The 23,584-nt window shown below is 33.6% G+C and overlaps 1 protein-coding gene across 1 annotated transcript in view; it reads right to left on the bottom strand.

Moving 5' to 3' along the window:
* Nucleotides 1–338: 338 nt before the first annotated feature.
* The window catches only part of SLC38A6 (solute carrier family 38, member 6), a 71,590-nt gene continuing 48,344 nt past the window's right edge, over nt 339–23,584 (bottom strand). The window contains exons 6-16 of the mRNA XM_011978268.1: nt 22,458–22,536; nt 15,798–15,880; nt 15,256–15,314; nt 9,694–9,759; nt 9,402–9,455; nt 7,491–7,570; nt 6,730–6,830; nt 2,292–2,416; nt 995–1,139; nt 792–886; nt 339–609 (exon numbers count right to left, since the gene is read on the bottom strand). Coding sequence (XP_011833658.1) covers nt 529–609; nt 792–886; nt 995–1,139; nt 2,292–2,416; nt 6,730–6,830; nt 7,491–7,570; nt 9,402–9,455; nt 9,694–9,759; nt 15,256–15,314; nt 15,798–15,880; nt 22,458–22,536 — 968 coding nt within the window. The 3' untranslated portion in view covers nt 339–528. The remainder of the gene's footprint in view (nt 610–791; nt 887–994; nt 1,140–2,291; nt 2,417–6,729; nt 6,831–7,490; nt 7,571–9,401; nt 9,456–9,693; nt 9,760–15,255; nt 15,315–15,797; nt 15,881–22,457; nt 22,537–23,584) is intronic.

Raw genomic sequence — 23,584 nt, 5'->3', positions numbered from 1 at the left:
TAACAAACTCCTGTGACATAAGTTTACCTATGTAACAAACTTTCACTTGTAACCCTGAACCTAAAATAAAAGTTAAAAAAAAATCAGTGGTTGCTAGTCATTGCCAAGAATGAAACCTAAGGTAAACTATGAACTTTAGTTAATAATAATAGTTAACATTGGCTCATCAAATGTAACAAACGTACCACACGAACATGAGTTAATAATAGGGGAAACTATATGTTGGCATAAAAAGGTATATGTGAACTCTGTACTTTCTGTTCAGGATTTCTGCAAACATAAAACTACCATTAAAAATATTAATTTAAAAAACAAAAGATTGACCCAATATGTTTAAAAGCATTTCAAGTTTGTTTCTTTTTTTGATTAAAACTGCTATACTCTTACTTCCCCATACCCACTGACATTTTGTTCTGCTTTTCTGTTAATATTTTTTATTAAAATGTTATTTTTCATCCAGGGTGTCTTCCAGAATAATTCATTCTTACATATAGAGGTATATTATTCTTTTAAGAAGTAGGAAAATATTTATTTGTTAATCCAATCAAAAATGATGAGTGCTAAACTAAAATTCCCAACCAAAATTCCAAAGATGAGCAAAACAAATGCCTGTGGAAACAAGAAAAAAGATAAAAAACACAATTAGATTATTTGTTAAGCCTCTACTCTCTGAAATAATGTATTTTATATTTTAAAATATATTGATTTTCTTGATGTATGTAAAATAATATAAACTGACAAACTATTTCTTAAAATAGAAGTCTTAAAAGAAAGAAATAAAAACAACCTACCCCGAATTTTTTCCACGAGAGAAAATCCTCTCTGCTAAGTTTAAGATAAAACAATCCTGGGAATATAAAAATCAAACATGTTGATGTACTGGCACCTTTAAATTGGAGGGAAAAAAAGAGAGGATATTGTTGGATTCAGATGTGAGGCTGGGTAACAATTTTATCAATTTTATTACGTGAACTTTTTGAAACAGAAAACTTACCAACTACACCAAATACATTTCTAATGTCAGGAACATATATTGCAAGTAAAACGATGATAATATTGAGTGCTAGAGTGATCAAAAAATGGCGAATCCACGAGAATGGAAAATTGGAGAAAAACATCATCATTACAGCTTTTCTGGCCTGTATTACAGAAAAAGAAACATATAACAAAGAGGAAATGTCAAAGTCCAAATATTTGCTGAGAGAAACATATACAATAACCGTGATATTTTTGCCTCCTACATCATTTAGATTCCAAAAATACAGCATAAACTATTATTATAAGGTGTTTATACACATAAACTGTTTATATACTAACCCCTTCTGTGTAAGCTTCATAAAAATACCTAGCTTTAATGCTAGAAAAAATTTTCACATGCAATTTTTTTAGGTTGCATAATTTTTTTAAATTACCAATAATAAAAATATGAAAAAAATCTCAAAGAATCATTTTCATTAAATTTAACAGATTAAAAAAAGACAATTTATAAAAGAAAAATCATGCCATGGGAAAGAAATATCACTTACTATTTTATTTTATATTATATGTTTTACAGCCTGTAAATATGAAAAAATAGTTCACTACACTTCCCACTGCTAAGGGAACAGCAGGCGGTCACATCCCAAAAAAATTTATCCAGTCCCTGCTGTAATCTTGGCACTGCAGCCCACACAGGGAGGAGGCTTGAAGGCCCAGTTCTTACAAAACTCAGCATTAGAGACTTAAGACATCCATGCAGATGCATTTATATCCAAAGCCTTTGTTCCCATTTTCTCAGAAACTCTTAAGACTCTTATGTATAGCAACCAGATGCAATGAAAATCTGTTTTGCCCCTTGAATTACAATTCTAGAGCAAATAAAATATTTTGATCAAGATTGAACTAGAATGCTTAAGTTAAAATAAATTTACAATAAATCAGAGGAGCTTATTTTTGCTGACTTGACTTTTTCCTCTTCATGCACATTTTTTTTGAAAACAGAATACAGAATTAACGAGGGGAAAAAACCCCAAAACTTTAGAAGAACTATAGTTTCTAAATTGGAAACAATGCCGTGGGAGAACGGAAAGCTAAACTAAATCTCAAAAAGCACAAATTAGCTTAGTGGCTCACTGTTATTTTTATGCTTTCATGGGGCCATATGCAAGTATGAAGTCTTTGATCAATTACTTGACAAGTGAATAACATATACAAGACTAGATGTGATTCAAGCATTCTATTCTGCAAAGAATTAGTGTTGCCCTATTAGGAAGCGTCCATACTAGGCAACAAAACCCTTTAAGAGTACTTACAGGGAAGTGGATTAGAGGGACTGTCAAAAGCACAGCAAATAGTATGCATAACTTCACAGTCATGACAACAACATCATGTGGTAAGTATTTACTATAACCTTTTAGTAATTCTGACTCCACTTTGTCTGTAGATAAAATAATAAGGATTACATTATAAAGTACTCAGATATTAATAGTAAAAAAATTGTTTTCCTTTGCACTAATGGATGGTAACAGATTTTAGATTCCCATTACCAAATCCTGGCCTTTCCCCTAGCCTATGAAACAGAGACATTAATTAAATATCTTCTTGAAACCTAACACTTTTTCTTTTAATAAAAAACAGAACAAGCAGAACCTCTAAAATTAAAATATGACAATGAATATGTATACTAAATTATCTCTTTGGAACCTTTCCATAATCTAAGGGTTTGACCATTTGTGTTGTTTGTTTATAAAGTGCTTTCACATGTGTTGTTGAATTTAGTCCCTATGATAACAATATTAACACATAGGCAGGTCCAAAGGTGTTAAATGATTTGCCTAAGATCACATAACACAAAGTGGCAGTGCCATACATCTACTTCTTTTTGGTGCTAGAGCCAGTATCTTTTCCTCAATACCACAGTGTTTTCTAGAATCTCAGAGTTTGGTGCATGTTACATTTCATCTGTGGATTCATGTTTTAGATAAAAAAGAGAAGTGTTAGGGAAATGTCTTACTTAGTAGGCCAGTGTGTGGTGGTCAGCAATAGGATTTATACATGCCAGCCAAGCTTTGGTCCACAGCGTTCTTGCATTCTCACAATGTCTCCCTCACCTCAACTCAAGACAAGGGGAAAGAAGACTGAGGGTGCCAGAAACACTGGATATCAGTGTTTTGTGGGAAAGTATCAGTTTGTACTTAAAATAGAATGGTGCTTTTTAATTTGAGAGTGTTTTAGAAACGATTCTTTGAGGGAAATCAACAACCAAAGGAAACATACCTCTGTTCTCAGGGAACTTTAAGAAGAGATAAGATGAATACATATAGATATGACAGAAAGTGTGATACACACATGTAAGTGGCCAGAGAGTTCTAAACAAGAGCTATGGAGATTCTAAACTGTGATGACACAGAACATGTTCAAATCCCACCAGTTACTAGTACCTTAACTTCTCTGAGTCTCTCAGTTCCTACATCTTTAAAATGGGGATGGTAATATGCTGAACTACAGGGTTACTGAGAACATTACATGAGTCAATGCGTGTGTGCTGATGTTCAAAGATGTGGGGGAAGAGATTCTCTAGAAGCAAGGAGCAGCACAAACAAAAGCTAAGGGAATCTGCCTCTGAGAAAATAAGTGGTCCAGTAAGTACTAGAGTGGATGAAACAGTGTGTGGGTGATAGGGCTGGAAATACATTTAAGACCTAGTAATATAGTTCTGCATGGTGTGGCCTCAATCTGGTAGGCCACAGAAATGCAACAATGACTTACAAAGAACAGTATATTATGATCTGAACTAAGCAGGAGTATGGATCGGAAGAAAAAGAGACCCCAAACAGGCATAACAGCTACTGTTACAATCACTGAGAGGTAAAGATAATCTGAACTAGACTAGTGATAATGGAAACAGGAGAGAAATGAATTGTCCAAAGTATCAAAAACATACTTTACACAATGTGGGATTTGGACTAAGTAGGAGACTAAGAAGAGCTAGGAAATCTGGATTCTATTTCCAAATCTGTGAGATACTTGTGAGTCTTTGGAGAAATATGGCAAACTATTTTATTTCCATTTTCTGAATCATAAAATGAGCTATTAACACTTCTTGCTTAACAACCTCATAGACTTTTTAAATGGCCTGGCTATTATGCAACATTTGGGCATTGGCCTGGCTCACCAGAGGAACCCTTTTCTCTCTTTCACAGCTGTAATCAGAGCAAGTATCATTAATCTAGGTACATTACCTATAGGTCCCTTTAATCTGACAAATTTAGAAATTAAGCTTTGGGAGCTCTGGATAAAAGGATCCAAAGCAGCTCCTGAATCTTGAAGAACTAGATTTATCACAAATTCAACATAGATGTCACATGTCCACTTTCTACTTTCCCAGGATGAAAACCCTTCTTCTGAGCCAGTCACTCTGTGTTCTTAACTGAGCCATAACATATGTGAGGGATAGAGTACTGCATGCTTCCCCGGATTCAGACAAATCTCTACAAATCTCAGAAAGGGCCTAATGGTGCTCTGCAAGTTATATATGCCATTGAAGTCAGGAGGCGGGCCTGTTTAATACACATTGTCAAACAGGGTATTAAGTTTACAAAGATTATCACAAAGTAGCAGAAAGAACACTGGATTAGTATTCAGGACACCTGCCTTTAATTCTGTGACAGGTCACTTTGCCTCTCTGGGCTTTAGTTGCTCATCTGTAAAATGAATTAGAAGCCTAAAGTGGAGGCTAGCCCTTATGATAAGATCTCAGGTTCCATCAGCAATTTCTTCCTATGACACAAAGCTCCTGTTATCCTGATAGAAAGATATGATCAAAGGCTTTTCTTGGTTCTGATTCACAATCCAAGAGCAAATCAATATCTGCCTCTTCTGTCTTTGGAGAAGAACTTACTTTTGTATCATTTATTCTATCTATCTATCTATCTATCTATCTATCTATCTATCTATCTATCTATCTATCTATCTATCAATCATCTATCTATCTCTATTCATCCACCCATCTATCTGCCTACCTACCTACCATGTGATTTTCTTAGATGTGTATTTCTCCATTATATAAAATTTGCATACTCTGAAGAATTTGCATTGGTGGAGAAGGGATTAAATCAGAGACAACATAATGGCTTTACTTGATAACTAAGCAAATCCTTGTCTAGGAAACATGCCATCTACATGATGAAAACCTTTAGCCTTTGTGTTCAAGCAACAATGTTAGATAGATAGAATACACGTAGATACATACATAGATGGATGCCTACAGCTTAAGTGAGTCATATTTTTCCTAAAAGATCGATCACCTTAACAAAAACTTGGAATAAAGGAAATCTGGCTTCTACAGCACAGTTTCTGAGGAGACAGCACAGCAATAAAGGCACTGGCTTTGGAGAGAGACAAAACTAGATTCAAATCCCAATTCCACTATTAATTGGCTTCAAGTATCTGGTCTAATTACTCAACCTAAATGAACCTACACTTAGCTTGCAGAGTTGTTATAACGATTAAGTTAGGCAGTATATATAAAATACATGCCACTTGCTTAAATGTTAGCTCAATAAAGGTATTAGCTTCCATCCCTACTCCACATCCCTTTCAATTTAATACAGCTACAATTTAATACAGCTTCTAAGCACCTAATGGTGATTCATGTAACAATTTCTCAGCCAGCCTGGATATTGGCAAGCCATCTGAGGTTTCTTCCAGATAGTTATATTTATCCATAAGGAGAAGAAGGAGGTCAGTTTTTTGGGACTTTTTCCTCATTGCTGAGGATCCCTAAATATAAGTGTTTGTGCCAGGTGGCAATTTTAATAAAAGAAATATATAGCTATTCCACTATAAAAAACATATTTGGATCCCAAGAGACCCTGTTATAGTATCTTATTGACACAGAAAAGTCTTATTGAGTTCAAGTCTGTATAAAAACTAACAAACCCAACATCTAAAAATAAAGTTTATATATTTAAGTAATTTTGTTTTATTAATGATGAGCAGAAAAGCTTGACAATCTGTTTTAACTTTCTTCGTAGTGTCTCTAGCAGGCACCATGCTCACATTGGAAATGCTTTTCCTGATGGTGTACACAGAAGTTTACTTTTTCTTGAGGTTCTTATCAGAAGAGGAAAAAAAAATCAACATACAAAGCAGACTGTTTTTGCAAGAGAAATAAAACACAATTTTATTTTTGTTGCATAAATTTAAAAGAACCTGTAAAAATAATTAAGGAGAAAGGTCATGGTGCATCATAGAATGCACATCTGCTGAATCCTGTGATAATTAGGTCTGAAGGCAGAGATGTCTGACATCTAAGTATACAGCTATAGTCCAGTGTAAAATCCTTTCCTTTCTCAACTTGTTCTTTTGCAATTAAGATGACTGACTCACCCAACCCCCACATTTCTGAATTAGACTAATATATTGAATTCAAAATTTAAGAAAAACAGAATCATTAAAATTGCACATTTTTTCTTATAGGAAGAATCAATGTCCCTAAGCCTGACGTTTTACTTAAGTGTTTAAGAAAATTTTCATCTAAGAAGTCATTAATCTTAAACCTGAACTACCTTTCTAAAAGAAAGATAATCCAATTGTTTAGGCCTCAAGAACTACCACAGTTCTGCATTGTAATTTGGTGACCTGAACAAATTAACTTAGTAATAAAAGGCATCAGTAAAGTCTATACATTGGCGTGAGGCCATCTATGTAACTATTATTTTGTCATCTATAATTTTAAAATGTACTTACCATAAAAAGTGAGGTAGCCAAAGAGTGCAGATATAAAATAAATGAGAAAACTTAAAGCAATTGCTGTATTGGTAACATTCTGCATTCTTTTCTTTGAAGGACTAAAAGACAAAAATGGCAAAGGTAGAATAAGTGATCTGAATTATACGTAAAGAAGTAAGTACGTCCTAAGCTGGTCGAGAGAATTCCTCATTCAAGAACAACTTCATCAATAACTACACACTAGAATTCCTCATTTGAAATTAGTACACATAAATTATGCTTCTCTTTTTTTTTTTTTGAGACAGAGTCTCACTCTGTCGCCCAGGCTGGAATACAGTAGTGTGATCTTGGCTCACTGTAACCTCCACCTCCTGGGTTCAAGCAATTCTCCTGCCTCAGCCTCACGAGTAGCTGGGATTACAGGTGCCTGCCACCACATCCGGCTAATTTTTTTGTATTTTTAGAAATACAAAATAGAGTAGAGACGGGGTTTCACCATGTTAGCCAGGCTGGTCTTGAACTCCTGACCTCAGGTGATCCACCCGCCTCGGCCTCCCAAAGTGCTGGGATTACAGGTGTGAGCCAGTCTCAAAGATTACAGTTGTAGGAAACATTCTCACCTTGAACAGAACTAACTCTAGTTTGTTTTGTTTTAAACTAACACTTAGGATCCACTGATGAGAGGAAAGGATTAATAAAAGAGAATGTCATTCAATCTGAAAGCCCTAGAGGTAAAAAGAAACACAATATATTTAAAATATTCCAGGATTCTACAGTACCTTTGAAGTTCACAGTATATGGGCAATATTGAGGTATGGCAGAGAAATGAAAAAGCCATGGTTGGTAAGGCATATGCACTCTGAAAAAAATTTTTAAAAGACAAAATTATTAAATGTTGCTCTACTGAAGCCATTATTTCGTTTGACAAAAAACTCAGTTCTTTAAAAAATCAATTTGATTACACTTATTTCATCTTTAATGAGTCCTCTCTTTATAAAATAAGAATTTTTTTAAAAGAGAAAACACTTGTGATCACCAGCAAACATTTTATTTGAAGTAGGCTTGCCTGTACTAGCCAGAATATTTTTTGTTTGGTTTCCCATACCATGTTGCTTTTACTACAATCACTACTTTTACATTATCTGGATAAGATTTTTAAAATTACATAAGATAAATAATATTTAAATGAGATAAAATAACATTTTAGAAATGTTCTTTTTAAATTCTCAGTCTTCTAAATGTATGCACCATTTAAACGTATCTTTTTACTCTAAGCAGCACTAACAGTTAATACTCTTGAACCTGCTTTCATGAACTTAATCCAAGGGAATACCAAAAATATTAATCACATTTTAATATTGCCAGCATCTTTGATTAGGATCTCTTTCAATGGGAATGAATATCATTTATTCTAGACCTACAAACTCTTAAGAGATCCAATGTAATATACAAGTATAAGGTTTTGTTTTTATTATTAGAATACTTAAGAGTCAGAGTAAAGCAAAAGAAGTTACCATTTAAGTGAAAATACCATCTTTACCAAATAGATGATGGTGATCTATTTTTTCATTTCTGCTCAAAAAAAATTTCCACTTAACTAACTTTAGGCTCTTAAACAAAAGAAATTCCAGAAATGAAGACCTATCTTGGGACATAATGCCTAGAGTCTTAAAATACCTGAAGGGGTTTAGGAGAGAGGAAGTTGTAGTGTTTCCTGAGGCTGGACTAGGAAAATGAGAGTTTAATTCACAAATTCTCTATTTCATATATTGCTCAATTTCCTGGCTTGTCAATTATCCTACCTAGATCTTTAAGGCACCTGGAGGTCTTCACCATGTAAAAGATTTGGTAATCTCCCTTTTGGACCAGAGAGATATTTCTCATTTAAAAACTAAAGATAAAAAGGAAAATTCTGCATGGTGAAGTAACCACACCAACATTCTACAGTAATAGAGTTGTACATGAGCAGGGGGGATTCTAGCATGTGGGACCTATACAAAATAGCATTTCAGCAGAGTCAGAAAGTATAGACGAAGAGGCTTGCAGCAACAGGGAAGACTTTGAGCTCTTCTAGAGTGGTAAAGCAGAGACCATCCATGTCACAGTTCTTGTCTCCTCTGCTGATGCTTAGGGGCTCTTACAGGCATTTCCAGTATCCTACAGCTCTTAGAGAAGGCAAAGCGACTTGGTCTCCTAGTCTCTACTCCTGGCATCATAAATTTCAACTTTGGAATGTTGGCCAGAAGATATATTGGCAGTGCTCAATCCCTAGTCCAATGATGAGGCTGTTTAGCTACAGACCAAGGTTCTACTCACAGGGGAAGAGTTTTTGATATAATTGGCTATTTAGCTTTACAAGTCCAGAGGGCAACAGGAAGTCTGTATACACAGAGGACCTTATTGGCCAGACCAGACATTCGGTAAATCTGTTCTTTTAGGCAGAGGCCCATTTAAAACAGGCTCCATTTAAAGGCATGCCAGGGGAAAAAAAAAAAAAAAAGGTGGCTGTTTCATAATAGGCCACCCTGTGTTAAATAATAGTATTCTTCTGGTAGGCAATCCTATACTTAGCACTTTCATGAAAATTAATTAGTTACAGGTACAAAGACCTAAGAGACCCTGTTACACAAACCTCTTAAAACTTGAAATGTGAAAAATCAACTAAAAGTATCTGTTAATAACTTACACACCTCTTTGGAGAAATGAAAGAGTTTTGGCTTACAATCATCTGTAGCATTTGAAATCTGTTTAAGAGTATTGAGGGGAAAAAGAGAAACCAACAGCCATTAAATTTCAGAATATATCAATAAAAATGATGAATTTATTATTACGAGGCTTTCAAATCAAAGTATTTCAAAACAAAGTTCTAAAATGCAATATAGCCATTACTTTTTCATTAATCAGAAAAGAATCATTAGTCTTTCTTTTCTTTTTAGTTTAAAATAAAAAGGAAGAAACTGAAAAGAAAATATCAGCTATTACCTGGAAGCATTTCTCTACATAATTTAATGTCAGAGGACAAGGGATGGACCATTTTTTAATTATTACCTAAAAAAGTAAACACAATCAGCACTCAGATCATTTCTTATAAAACGAGTAAGAAACTGAATTTAAATAGGTCAGTATCATTTCAATTAATCTCATGCCATATCAAATCAGATGCTAATAAAAGAATATCTGCTTCTGTGACTTTTCCTGGTTAGAATGGGGTCAACATTTAAGGTCACCTGTGGCAGGGAGGGGGTTGGAGACTGCAGGGTGTTAAGTAGAGATCTCCCCCATTAAAGACTAAGGGTACTCTTGTGTCAACTTTCAAAATTCCAACATCATCAAGGCATTTTTTTTTAAGTGCAACTAAAAATAGGAACATGATGTTTTTAGTGACTGTCATACAGGAATATGGTTATTTGTGGAGCAGGTATTAGTGAATAGAGAAACATTTAATAGCAGTTTACGGAAAGGCCACAGGAAGAAATAAGTAGAGACGTTATACACAGGAGGAGCTCAGGGATTTCTGATGTACGCATTAAGTGCTGCCCCTCCTTACTTTTACAGATTTGAATTATTTTTGGCGAATGTGGAGAAAGCTGGCTGGAATAAGAGCATATAGCTAGGGAACTCCAGCTGGTAAAAATAAATTAAAAAAAAAAAAAACATTAAAAGAAATCCAGAGGGATGCTGTTTCCCAGAATTAATCAATGAAAATGTTTCACGTTTTTACTCTTAATTGTGGCCATCCTGTTATTAGACCTATAGCTGTGGCTCTGTCAATATTACCATTGTTGCTGTTGTTTCAGGGCACATAATTACTCTGTAAATGTTTGCTCCGGCTGAATCCCAGTGCACAAAGGGACAAGAAAGAATAAAGTATTTGTCCTTTGTAGGAGACCAATACGTAAACACTATTTCTATTCCTACTTTGTATTTACCTAGTTTTGGATTTTGACTAATTTAATCAAAATTTTACACACTGATAAAACAAATATAAGGCAAACACATACTTTTAGGATTAAGTTAAGGAGTGAACTAAAGAATCACTTTTAATTTAAAACCTCACCAAGAAAAAAATTACTGTATAAGGATAAACTAGACAAGTTGCTTTGACATTTCTAGGTAAGTTTCAATATGACATAAAATGAAACAGTCAACTTACCAAAAGAAAATAACAAAATCAAAAGCAATAATCTCACCATCATTATCTTGATAGGTTTTCCAAAAAAAAAAAAGGATGAGGATGGGGTGAGGGTGAAACTGCTCCAAATTCAGTTTCTTTTCTTGTTTTTTTAAGACAGGGTCTCACTCTGTCATCCAGTCTGGAGTGCAGTAACAGAATCTCAGCTCACTGCAACCTCCACCTCCCAGGCTCAAACCATCCTCCCACCACAGCCTCTTGAGTAGCTGGGATTACAGGTGCATGGCCATCATACCCAGCTAATTTTTGTGTTTTTTGTAGAGACGAGAGTTTGCCATGTTGCCCAGGCTGGTCTCGAACTCCTGGGCTCAAGTGATCTGCCTGTCCCAGGCTCCCAAAGTGCTGGGATTACAGGTGTGAGCCACACTGCACTGGCCCAAATTCAGTTTCTTACATTTTCACCTTACTAACAATGGTATTGTTGGCAGAAAAAAACATTTACTGAGGACTTGCTGTGCACCATGTACCTTGATAAATTCTGTATGTGAGCTGCCTCATTTATCAGTTGTTATTTCTTAAGCTTTCAAATCAAAATATTTCAAAGCAATGCTCCAAAATGCAATATTATCATTAATTTTTATTAATTAGAAAAAAATAAGTAGTAGCCTGATTTTATATTAATAGTTTAGTTACTACAGCTAATTTCTCTGCAAAGATCCATCCCAACTCCAAGCCTGCATGGTGGTATGGGGTGGATAGAGATGATGTTCCCCAAAGCAGAAGTACAGAACAGGAGTGAAACGAGACCCAACAACAAAGAGGAAAGATTAACAGGAAGTCCTTGCTCATGTTGGTAAGAAGATGTCTTGGGGTTGGAATGACAAAGCAAAAAGGAGATTAAGTATTAAAAATATTTGTTCACTTGCACAAAAGGCCTCCCTTCCTGCTCTCTGCTCTAAGCCCTTTGCATCTTTTGTGGCTCAACTCAAGTTGTATTTCCTTTAAAATCCGCCTTTACTCTAGCTCTCAGTGAGCCTTCTCTTCTCTCAACTCTTGAGACTCTTATTCTGAAGCAAATATATCAATACTTAATTATATATTGCACACATTGTTCTCTATGTTTGAAAAGAAATTTATCTCCCCTACTAGATTGACAGATCCTTAAGACTAGTGTCCAGGTTAAATTTCCACACCCTAAAATGTCTAACATAGTGTTCAGTAGAAGGAAAGCTTCTGACTAAAATCCATTTAAATAATTCTCTATTTCAGGCCAGTGCAGTGGCTCACACCTATAATCTCAGCACTTTGGGAGGCCAAGGTGGGAGGATCGCTTGAACACAGGAGTTAAAGACTAGCCTGGGCAACATAATGAGACTCTGTCTCTACAAACATTAAAAAAAAAATTATCTGACCGGGCACGGTGGCTCACGTCTGTAATTCCAGCACTTTGGGAGGCGAGGCGGGCGGATCACGAAGTCAGGAGATCAAGACCATCCTGGCTAACATGGTGAAACCCCGTCTCTACTAAAAATACAAAAAAAAAAAAAAAAAAAAGAAATTATACAGGCGTGGTGGCAGGTGCCTGTAATCCCAGCTACTCGGGAGGCTGAGGCAGGAGAATGGCGTGAACCCAGGAGGCGGAGCTTGCAGTGAGCCGAGATGGCGCCACTGCACTCCAGCCTGGGTGACAGAGCGAGACTCCGTCTAAAAAAAAAAAAAAAAAAAGAAATTATACAGGCGTGGTGGCATGCGGCTGTCGTTCTAGCTACTCAGAAAGCTGATGCAGGGAAATCACTTAAGCCCAGGAGTTTGAGGCTGCAGTGAGCTATGATCATGCCACTGCACTCCAGTCTGGGTGACTGGAGAGAGAGATTCTGTCTCTTAAAAAAAAAGTTGTCTAATTGGATTACTGACCTATTAAAACGTTGCTTAGAATACTAATCTGCACTAAATATAGAACTTTTAGAACGAATGGTAATTCGTTTGTGTTCTAAAATACACCAAAAAAAAGTAAATTTACCAAAAAAGGTAAATTCATCTTGTTGGTATCATTCTGAGACACTGATAAAATTTATTTTTAAAATTGTAAAATATTTTAGAGGGGGCAAAAATTTAGGTTAAATTTTTTAAATGAAAATCAGATCTGGGAGAACAGATAAAATATAGGTTTTAATTTATATTATTCAAAGAATATAAGAAAATAATAGTTTCTGAACTGATTTTTTAAAAATGGGATATAAATACTATACATATTTACAAACACATATTGACAAAAATAATAAATGAAAAATTGGTATCCTTCCAAAATTCTGGGTTAGTATACATACGTTTCCTTTTCCTAACCACTATGTATTTTAAAAGCTAACATTCAGAGAATCTAAAATAAACATGGCGGCTGGGCATGGTGGCTCACATCTGTAATTCCAGCACTTTGGGAGGCCGAGGTGGGTGGATCACTTGAGGTCCGGAGTTCAAGACTTGCCTGGCCAACGTGGTGAAACCCCATCTCTAGTAAAAAAAAAAAAAAAAAAAAAAAAAAAAAAAAAAAAAAAAAAAAAAAAAAACATGCGCCTGAAATCCCAGCTATTTGGGAGGCTGAGTCAGGAGAATTGCCTGAACCTGGGAGGTGGAAGTTGCAGTGAACTGAGATTGTGCCACTGTACTCCACCCTGGGCAACAGAGGAAAACTCTGTCTCTAAATAAATAAATAATAAAATAAACATGCCAATTAAAAAGAGTATTTAAAAAAGCATACAGAGTGTTCTTCATTGCCCCACTGTAGATTAAATTTAAACTGTGCTCACAGGTAAAAATCTGAGCAGATGGTTTATAAGGCATTACAATAAATGTAGAATATGGGTATTATTTCCATATGACTGCTACAGTAGAAATCTGCATTGAATTAAAGAGTATCTGTCATGACAGAAACAAAACTGCAGTAGACATATCATATCAATACATTTAATCTGCTTTAAGCTATTAGCTATGAAAACTAAATTACTCCTACCTATGCAATGATTGCATTGTCAATTATCTGTGAGAGAAAAATTCAGTATGTTATCTACACTGATTCTCTTTAATATCCATACATTCATTTGCATATGCAGGCCACTTCTAACCACACTTCTCCACAATCAAATTATGATGGAAATATTTAGTTTTTTTCTTTTTCAGTATGGAGCCTACAAAGTGTATGTTCAATTTACTTATTTGTAAGATATAAGTCAGACAACTGGGGAGAGAAGAGGAGGAATGATTTTAATGTTGTTAAATTCAATAAATGATTAAATGCAAACATTGTTAAATGTTTTTAGTTTTAAGAGCATTCAATAGAGGATAAATGCTTATATACACTAAAATCAGAGTCACTTCCACTTTGTTTAAATAATTTAAAGTTATTTTATCCCTGTGTCTCAGAAGATAGCTTAGCCTAAGTTAAATGCACCCTGGGTTGTTTTGACAGCTTTGAAATCTGGCTCTATAATATGGCTTAACTACTGATGTGCTGCCCTGGTCTTACATATGGCTGTTTTCTTTCATGCATTTTCAAAAACAAGAAAGAGTTGAACCAAGCTCATGAAAAGCTCATTTGGACATGTATATTCTTGGAACGTTAAAAATGTATAATTCTACTTAAGGTTTGACATTTAGATACTGATTATGGAATAAACTGCTATACAAAGAAAAAAGACTTAAAAATTTTCACACAAAGGTACTATCTTTAGAATATTAAGATGTTTTAGAAGAATTCGAAGGAAATAAATTTAAATTCTTTTATCTTTATATTATTTTATAATATCAAAATAAGTTAAATTTGTCATCTGATAATTTTATATAACAAAAATGAGCTTATTAAAACATAAGGAATATATCCCACATGTGAAGAAAAATATTAATTTGTAGCAGTGTTTTTATGAGAATTTATCTATGCTGAATAAACCAGACAAAATAGGAGAATTCAGGCAACCCAGTTCTTACTAGATCTCCTCAGTGTAGCCCCAGAAGCTCTGTTTATTTCATTAATGGAATAAAGTTTCAAGATTAAGATGACTAGTCTCAAATAGATTTTACAGATTAGAACCAGACTGATTCTTCATACAATATGGTACAGGAATAAATTTATACACCTACACAAAGAATTACACTCCATCTAAGATTTTAACAGAATTGCCATGCTCTCCTCTCTAGTTAACCACAAGAAATGCTGAATTTGAAATGCTATTCTACCTAAGCCTCTTCAAAATAGATACAATGAAGGAAATAATTTAATGGAACAAAAGTGCTTTTAATAACACAATGAAATAAAATGAGATACCCTTCCCAACACAAAACAGTTAAAAGTAAGAAAGACATTAACACGATGAGTCCAATTTTAGTGAGGAGATAAGCAATGTATTATATTTTAAACTTACCACAAGAGCAAAGAACATCATAAAGAAAAATGATAAACTACTTGTGTAGCCAAGAAAGCCTGTAAAGTAACAGTAAAATAAAAAGCAATTTATAAGGAAAGTGATTTTAACATACAACTAAAACTATACATCTTAGGCATGTTTTCTATTACAGTGGTTGGTATCTGGGGCTTAGAGCTCAGAATAACAACATTCCAACTATCTGTCACAGATCATTTATGTAGCTCTGTACAGCAGAATTGGAACTGGCTTACCACTAATGGTACACTGTAAGGAAAGGCTGTTCTTTAATGTTCCGCCGTAAAGATTTTATTTTAGTGGGGCAGACAAAATACTACTGCAAACCAAGTAATAGGTTAACTAGGCAGGGCTGAAGGCTGAACAACCTAAAATAAGGCCAAGTTTAAAATTATTCACAACCACCATGCTTCTGCCAAAAATGTGGTACTGTGAAATTTGAAAGCCCCTTAATATTTCTCTCTCTTTCCCTCCCTCCCTTCTTTCCTTTCTCTAAACAAATAATGTGCTCTATAAAGACTTACCTATTTTGGGAAGAAGTGCAAGAGGGAACACGATGCCAACACATATGATTATTAGCAGTGTTTGTCCATCAAGATACCAATATCTATTAAAAAAAAAAAAAGTTCACTTTAGGCACGGGACTCCACTGTTTGTTCTGACACACACACACACACACATACACACACACACACACACACACACACAGAGTTATAACCATTAAAACCAGCCATTAGGAAAAGCCCACCTCCTTTCATTAAAATGTTCTTGTGGGATCCCATTATTCTTGTTAATGAATTTACATTTAGAAATGCATAAAAACAAAGAGATGCCATTTCCAACTACCAAATAAATATTTAAAAATAAGATAATAGTCAACATTAGTGAGGAGTGATGAGGTGTGCAAAAAGCTGGTGAAAATGCAAATTATATAAATTATCTTTCTGGAAAGCAATTTGGCAAGAGATATAAAGAATTTTCAAATAATTATATACTTGAAAACACTTTTATAAAAGACTACTAAAAATAATAAGAACAAAGACTTTTTGTAAATTTTTATTTTATTTTATTTTACTTTAAGTTCCGGGGTACATGTGCAGAATGTGCAGGTTACGTAGGTATACATGTGCCATGGTGGTTTGCGGCACCTATCAACCTGTCATCTAGGTTTTAAGCCCTGCATGCATTAGGTATGTGTCCTAATGCTCCCCCTCCCCTTGCCCCCACCCACTGACAGGCCCCAGTCTGTGATGTTTCCCTCCCTGTGTTCATGTGTTCTCACTGTTCAACTCTCACTTACGAGTGAGAACATGCGGTGTTTGGTTTTCTATTCCTGAAGAACAAAGACTTTTATAAAAAGATGTTTACTGAAAACATTTAAAATAATAAAAATTGAAAACAAACCTTCAAGACCATGAAAATTTTGAAATAAAATATACTGAATATTCAGTAAACATCATATGTGTGTGTATACAGCATGATAATTTTGAGGAAAAACATAGATGCATTAAAAATGGAAAGAAACTAAAATGTATTGATAGCCATTATCTCTGGGTGGTAAAATAGTAGGTCATTTTTCTTCTTTATAGTTTTCTATATACATTTTTCCAAATTTCAGGAAAGGGCATTAATTACCAATTGTAAAATATTAAAATTTTCATATAAAGGCATTAGAATACAGAATGAGAAAAAGGTAGGTTAACATGATTTTGTATTTGTTCATTGAAAAAAACAAAACTGGATGCACATATAAAGCCAGAAGGATATACTTAAAATACCAAAAAGTAGACATTTTTATGTGATAGCAATATGAGCAATTTTTATTTTTGCCTTGTTTGCATATATGTGGTTTCAATTTTTCAATGTGAGATATCTATGTAGACATTTTTAAAAGTTAAAGTTAATTAATTCCCCAAGACCTCAATAGATTTGTATGTAAAGGAGAAACAATTCATGAAAGAAATACAACTAGTAAATACACATGAAGAAAATCCACTCACTGATGCTAATTAAAGAAATAATGAGACTGTTGCAATTAATCTAGCAAAATTAGTAAACAAAAATATTCAAGGATGTGGCACAATTGGACTTCATACATTGCTAGTGATCTTGCCAATTAGTACTATCTCTTGGAAAAACAATGATTATATGCAGCAAGAGCAATAAAAATGTAGGGGTAATCTACTCTAAGAAAATAAAATAGAGAAAATTCTATGTACATGAAGCTGTTGAATACATTATTATAATAATGAGAAGCTGGAGGAAAATTCTATATATATCCAACATCTGAAAATATTTAGAACAGCATACTCAATGAAATGTTATGTGGCTTTAAGAAAAAACACAATGAATAAAATGGAAAATGATGATGATATGAATATAATTATTAACTATATTTTTGAAAGCTTTTGGGAAAAATTCAAAAGAATTAAAAGGACAGTGACTAGGTTAGAGATGTTATGCATGATTTTTATTTGCTTTTTTTTCTACATTTTATCGTAGCTGTCAGATTTTTACACTGAAGTGTATACACATACATACACATGCACAATAGTAACAAAGTAAAACTTATGCAAAAATGGGAGCTTGGGGCATCAAAGACCAATAGAGACTTTTTCAAATTGTTTGGCAGATAACCTCAAAATTCCCACTTTGCAATAATGCATCCTCTTTCACTCTCTATCAGATAGCCAGTCTCCCACTGCCACGTTAAATTAAGCAAAAGTCTTCTTCTATATGGATTTCAACCAGTGGCTTCTAATATGAACTTAGTTGTTACTGTTGGGTGCTGACAACTTCCTCTTTAACAGAACAAGAGAAGGAGCAGCAGCAGAAACAGCACCATGACAACACTTTTCCCTTCTCCACCCTAATTTGTGTCATTAGGAAATACATATGCCAGAAACTATAACCTATGCATAAGTATTTACAGATTCAGTGGGCCTGAAGCTTTGCTCTCTCCATTTGCACATGCCCCTCAATTCCTGGTATGCAGGAAGTACTAAAAGAGTACACATATTAATAATACAAAAATGATACTCAACATGTTTATCTTCTAGTCACTCTTGAGTAAGAATCAAAACAGAAATTTCAAAAGATCTTTCATTGAGGAACACCTGGCAACCAAATTTCTGAAGCTGGCAAAAGGCCCAGGGCTCTATGTCTGAAATGTCTTTCCTTCTGGGACCCAATATTAGACCCAGACAGTTGCAGTGCCAGGAGGAAAAATGCCCAAAGGAATACCAAAGTAGATTCCATCTGTTAGTTTTGCTGTCCCTCGCAGATAACAATACTGCATTATACCCTTGAAAATCTGTTGAGAGTGCAGATTTCATGTGAAGTATTCTTATCATAAAAAATAAAACAAAAAATTATGATAAGCCAAAAAAAAAAAAAAGTCATGAAGCTGAAGTCGTACAAAAGGGAGCATTTAATCCCCAGGACCAGGACTCTTTTCTCCTGCGTAAGAATAAAGGAACACTTTTTGAAATTCTGAACACCACTTACTTTATACTATTTCAGATCACAATTCATTTAATGCCCATAAAAGTCATATAACTGACCAAAGCACTGAACTGTGGGACTGAAGATAACTTTACCTCCTCCCAGCAGTAACTCAGAACCACAGTTATGGAATGTTAGAGCTGGAAGAGCCCTTAGAGATCATCTGGCTCAACAACTTCATTTTATATGTCTGTAAAATCAGCAAAAGGAAGATGATGATCTTAGTCACAGTAGCAATGGAAATACTTTCAGATACTACCTCGTTTATTTCAAGATCATGCTTTGCATTCTCCTTTTCATAGGATTGAACTTTAAATTCTTAATACAAAAATAATTTTACTGTAAAATACAATTTCTCTATCCTTGGCTTGGCTACTGGTTATTGTTAATCATTTCTTATCCTTAATAATTCATCTTAATAAAGCCAATTGTAAATACAGTGCTTTTCTTTACCATTCATTAACAATAAAGGCAACACAATAAAGCACAGTAAAATTAGTTTAGATTTCATGTGTGTGTCACAGACAAATGAATTGTATTTCTCAATGGATATTTTTCAAAGAACAGAAATTATTAAACTTACAAAATAAAACTGCCACCTGAGAAAAACAAACTAGTAAAAATAAATCTCAAAAAGTACATATTAGATACATTTATTTTGTAAATAAGCATTTTAGAAGAATGTACTAACTTTAATTTTTTTCCTAAGGGGGGAATAAAGAACGATCTAACAGAACTCCTGTTTTCCTACTGTGATCTAAATATACATTCTCTTTAAGCCAAAAGAATTAGAGTAAAAACCTTTATACTTCCTAGAGAACTTGTTTGATCTGTGGATTTAATCCTGTATGATAAAAATGTTCCAAGTATGAAATATAGAGTATAAATCCTTAGCTGTACTGCAAATGCTTTGGCATGCAGATGTATTTTTCCATATTTTAATGAAAACCAGATTTATTTATAAGTTGCTTTAATTTCATTCTCGAAAGGAATGGAACAAGAGTATCACATGTTCTGAATTAGGATCTTACTCACATCCAATACCAATTATGTAACTAAAATGCAAGACAACTTAATTGTGTCAATCATATTCCCCTGACAAGATCATTAAATGTTAACAGAGAGCTTCCAACTTTAACAGTCATAGATTTTAAAAATGTAAGTTATTCTATGAAATATATAGATATATCATGAAAGTTCAGTATAAGTATTATAGCTTCTGACATCTATTAGATTATTATGAACACAGTTTCATTTTGATATCTTTATAAAGATTTATATTTCAAAGGTACACCAAGCCTGCAGATAACCCAGAAAATTAGCACACCTGAAAGATCATAATTAAAATTTATTGTAAATCAAACCCTAAAAGTTTATCAATATCATGTTGATCTCATAGAATACTGCCATGTAAGTCTATCTAGAAAAAAACTGTCTTTTATAGATAGTAAAGTCAATTATCATAATATTTGTTTCTTAATTATTTTCTAGCATTAAGCTTTCAAGACTAATGATTTATCTGCGTTCAAATAAGTTAATATAATTAGCCAAAATAAATGAATATATATTACATTTAAAACAAGATAAGGTTGTTAAAAAGACGTACAATTTTAAAACGTAACAGAGATGATGCAAATTGACCACAGCATTTTGAAGTATATGATTTTAAAAATCTATTTCTAACATGTAAAAATAACATTTTAATCAATTTTCTATTAATATGACTGAGATGGAAGTTCATTTTAATTTTTATTTTAAAAAAACAAACAAAAAATCAATGCAGCAATGTAAATCATTTGCCAATTATTTAAAATGAAGCTACGGTAAAAATATCACTTTTAGAGAAAGAAGACCTAAATTTCAATACCAGTTCTGCCACATACTACTTTAATTATTGCTAAAATATTACATATATTTACAATCCCTTCTCTTTCCACCGACATGTGACAATAAAATAATACAAATAGGAGCCACGAAATTCAGGACCAAGAAAAAAGAAAACACATGTGACAACTGTTGGAATTAATACAGTTATATTAATTCAAATGTGTCACATTTGACTCTGAGCTTCCCGGCAGTCAGGGCAAAAAGGGAAACACCACCTTTAATATAGTAATTATTAGAATTTCTTAATTCTCCACATTTACACTGCGCTATAAGTTTCTGTATACACATGCTTGTTTATACACATGCTATTAGCATATGTATATATATCTTACTTGATCATCCCAGCAACTTTAAGAAGGCAATATTGGTACCCCCATTACATCACATAAAAAAACCTAAGGCTCCAAGTAACTTATATAGTCAAAACAAGTTAAATTAAGTTCCTGAGATTATTGAATATGAAATGGATAGAGCACATATCTCCTTACTCTTAGTCTAGTCCTCTTTATTCTACCTCATATTGCCTTGATTTCTTAACCCTAAAATATAAATTTCTCGCATAGAATTTGAGTAATAGAAGGTGCCCTCAATGTTTTCCACAGCAAATACAAAAATGAATTTTACATAGCTATTTCTAACAGGAATTGTTTATCAACCTAAGGATAGAATCAAAATGTAACTAGATAAAACTGTAGATAAAATAAGGTAGTTGTATCAGATGTGATAATGAATGTGGAAATCTCATTAATTGTAAAGTATCATACAAATGAACAATATCTTCTGATGAAGAAAAATCATTTAGGACTTCTATTTGTCTTTTTTCAACTAAATTTTCTTGATGGTTTCTATTCAGATCTAAAGTATACCACACTTTTCTTACAAATATGTATTTGCAGTTATCTAAGTAGAATTCTTTAATGGAAGCTGAATTGTAAAAGCTAAAAACTAATTTTTGAAATCTTTCCTTGCATTCCAGAACAAGTTCAATTATTGAAGCAGAACAACCCAATATTCAAATCTAAAAGTCTGACAGGTTTTGTATTGTGGTTTGAAACTTAACTATGTGAAATAACTTGATGGCAATTAAAATGATTTATCCTGTCTTTTCAAGTTCATTTTTCTAAAATTTTCTTGTTCTACACAGTGAAAAGAAAAGCACAATTTTGTTTTTTCCCTATAAAGAGGCAAGTCAAATATAAGATGCATTTTTTAAAATAAAGATAAAAGAGATATGACATGGTTTAGCATTATTTATAATATTGTTCAAAAACAGGAAATGAAACAATTAAGTCCTTGCAAATAATTTATTTTTTTGCCATGGTATACAATAGGAATTTCAAACACGTATAATTGTAACTGCCACATTTTTTATCACTATGATTTGCTGAGAAGTGACAGCAATATCACTCACTCCCCTCCTTTGTTTAAGACCTGTACTGTCAGTATATTCAACCTTCTCCTATCCCCAACCCCAGTCTTGCGTATCCCCAGAAATTTACCCTTTACTCCTCCTTAAGAGCGTCTCAATCTCAGATCTGTCTTAGCCTACCTCACATCCCCAAGGAATGCAAGGGTTATATCTGGTGCTTCATATGGTTCACAGAACAGTGCTTTCATATGGGTAATCAATAAACATTGGCTGAGTAGTTTCTATTCTATTACTGCTTCATTTCTGCCTAATTTGTAAGTGTCTTCAGGGCAAGGACTACATTTATTTTACTTGCCACTACAGCTTAATAAATATTTACTGAATTAATAAATGAATGGACACAATGTAAAATGCTTTTTCTTACCTACTATAGTCTCCAGTCAAAAATTCTGCAATAGCAGCAGGAAACTCTGTTTTAATAATTAAAAGATAAGATGACATAGCTGCAAAAGAATAAAAAGTGTTTCTATTAGAATTCTATGATTTTTTAACCATTTAAAGAATAATCCATCTAGGAACACAGATGTCCATTAAAGCTATGACAACATATGAAAGATTAACTTATAACACACTATACCAAAGAGATACACACACCCACACACACACACACACACACGAATAAAGATAAGTAACTGTAGAGAAGAATAATTGTTAAGTACATTAAGTATCTTTTGTTTACATTCCAAGTCCAAAGCAAACTAGGTAAGAGAAAGGGTCTTGATTTCAGGCTACTTTTAAATGAAATTTGTACAAAGTTTTACAAAAACTCTCTTATATGTTATCACCCCTTTTAAGGCATTAGAGGTTAGTTTAGCAACAACTGACACAGACACAGAAGTTTAATAGGTATGACTAGTAACTGGATTATTTGTTCCTTCTTACTAGAGAAAGATGCCTCCCCACAACAGAGAAGTCTCATTCCCTCTGTCCCTTTCTTTGCCTCTCTACTATCCACCCCTGCATTATGAACACATAATTATAGGATAAAAAGAATACATAATGAATTACATTTAAAATCAGTCTCTAAAAAGAGAGAAAGTTCAATAGAAACCATTAAGTATATTAAAAAGACAAAAGTTCCAACTTTTATTCCATTTTATTAACAGGGTTCATCTATATTATACAATCATAACCTGAAACCAGCATTATTTCTCACATTTAATCTAACAGAGTCTGAGAAATAACTAGCTTTTGTAGCACTTTAATAATGATCCTAATTCTGATGTAGCTATAACAAAATTCTATAAAAATACTAGGAAAAGTTTTAATATGGTTATAGAATACAGAACTCATTCATATGTAAATACTTGAGTTTAAGCTTAAATACTTAAATATATAGAAACTCAGATGATTTGCAGTCAGAAGTTCAATTTAACAGAGTAAGAGTCTCTTTCTCCACAGAAATTATGTTTGTGTGTGTTGGGAGTGGGGGGCAAAAAGAAAATGCCCATGAAGAATAGAGTGTTTGGGAGGCCAAGGCAGGCAGATCAC

The sequence above is a fragment of the Mandrillus leucophaeus genome, unplaced genomic scaffold (assembly GCF_000951045.1).
Source record: "Mandrillus leucophaeus isolate KB7577 unplaced genomic scaffold, Mleu.le_1.0 Scaffold192, whole genome shotgun sequence".
NCBI lineage: Eukaryota > Metazoa > Chordata > Mammalia > Primates > Cercopithecidae > Mandrillus > Mandrillus leucophaeus.
The sequence above is the reverse complement of the archived record's forward strand: the minus strand, read 5'-3'. Positions and strand labels throughout refer to the sequence as shown.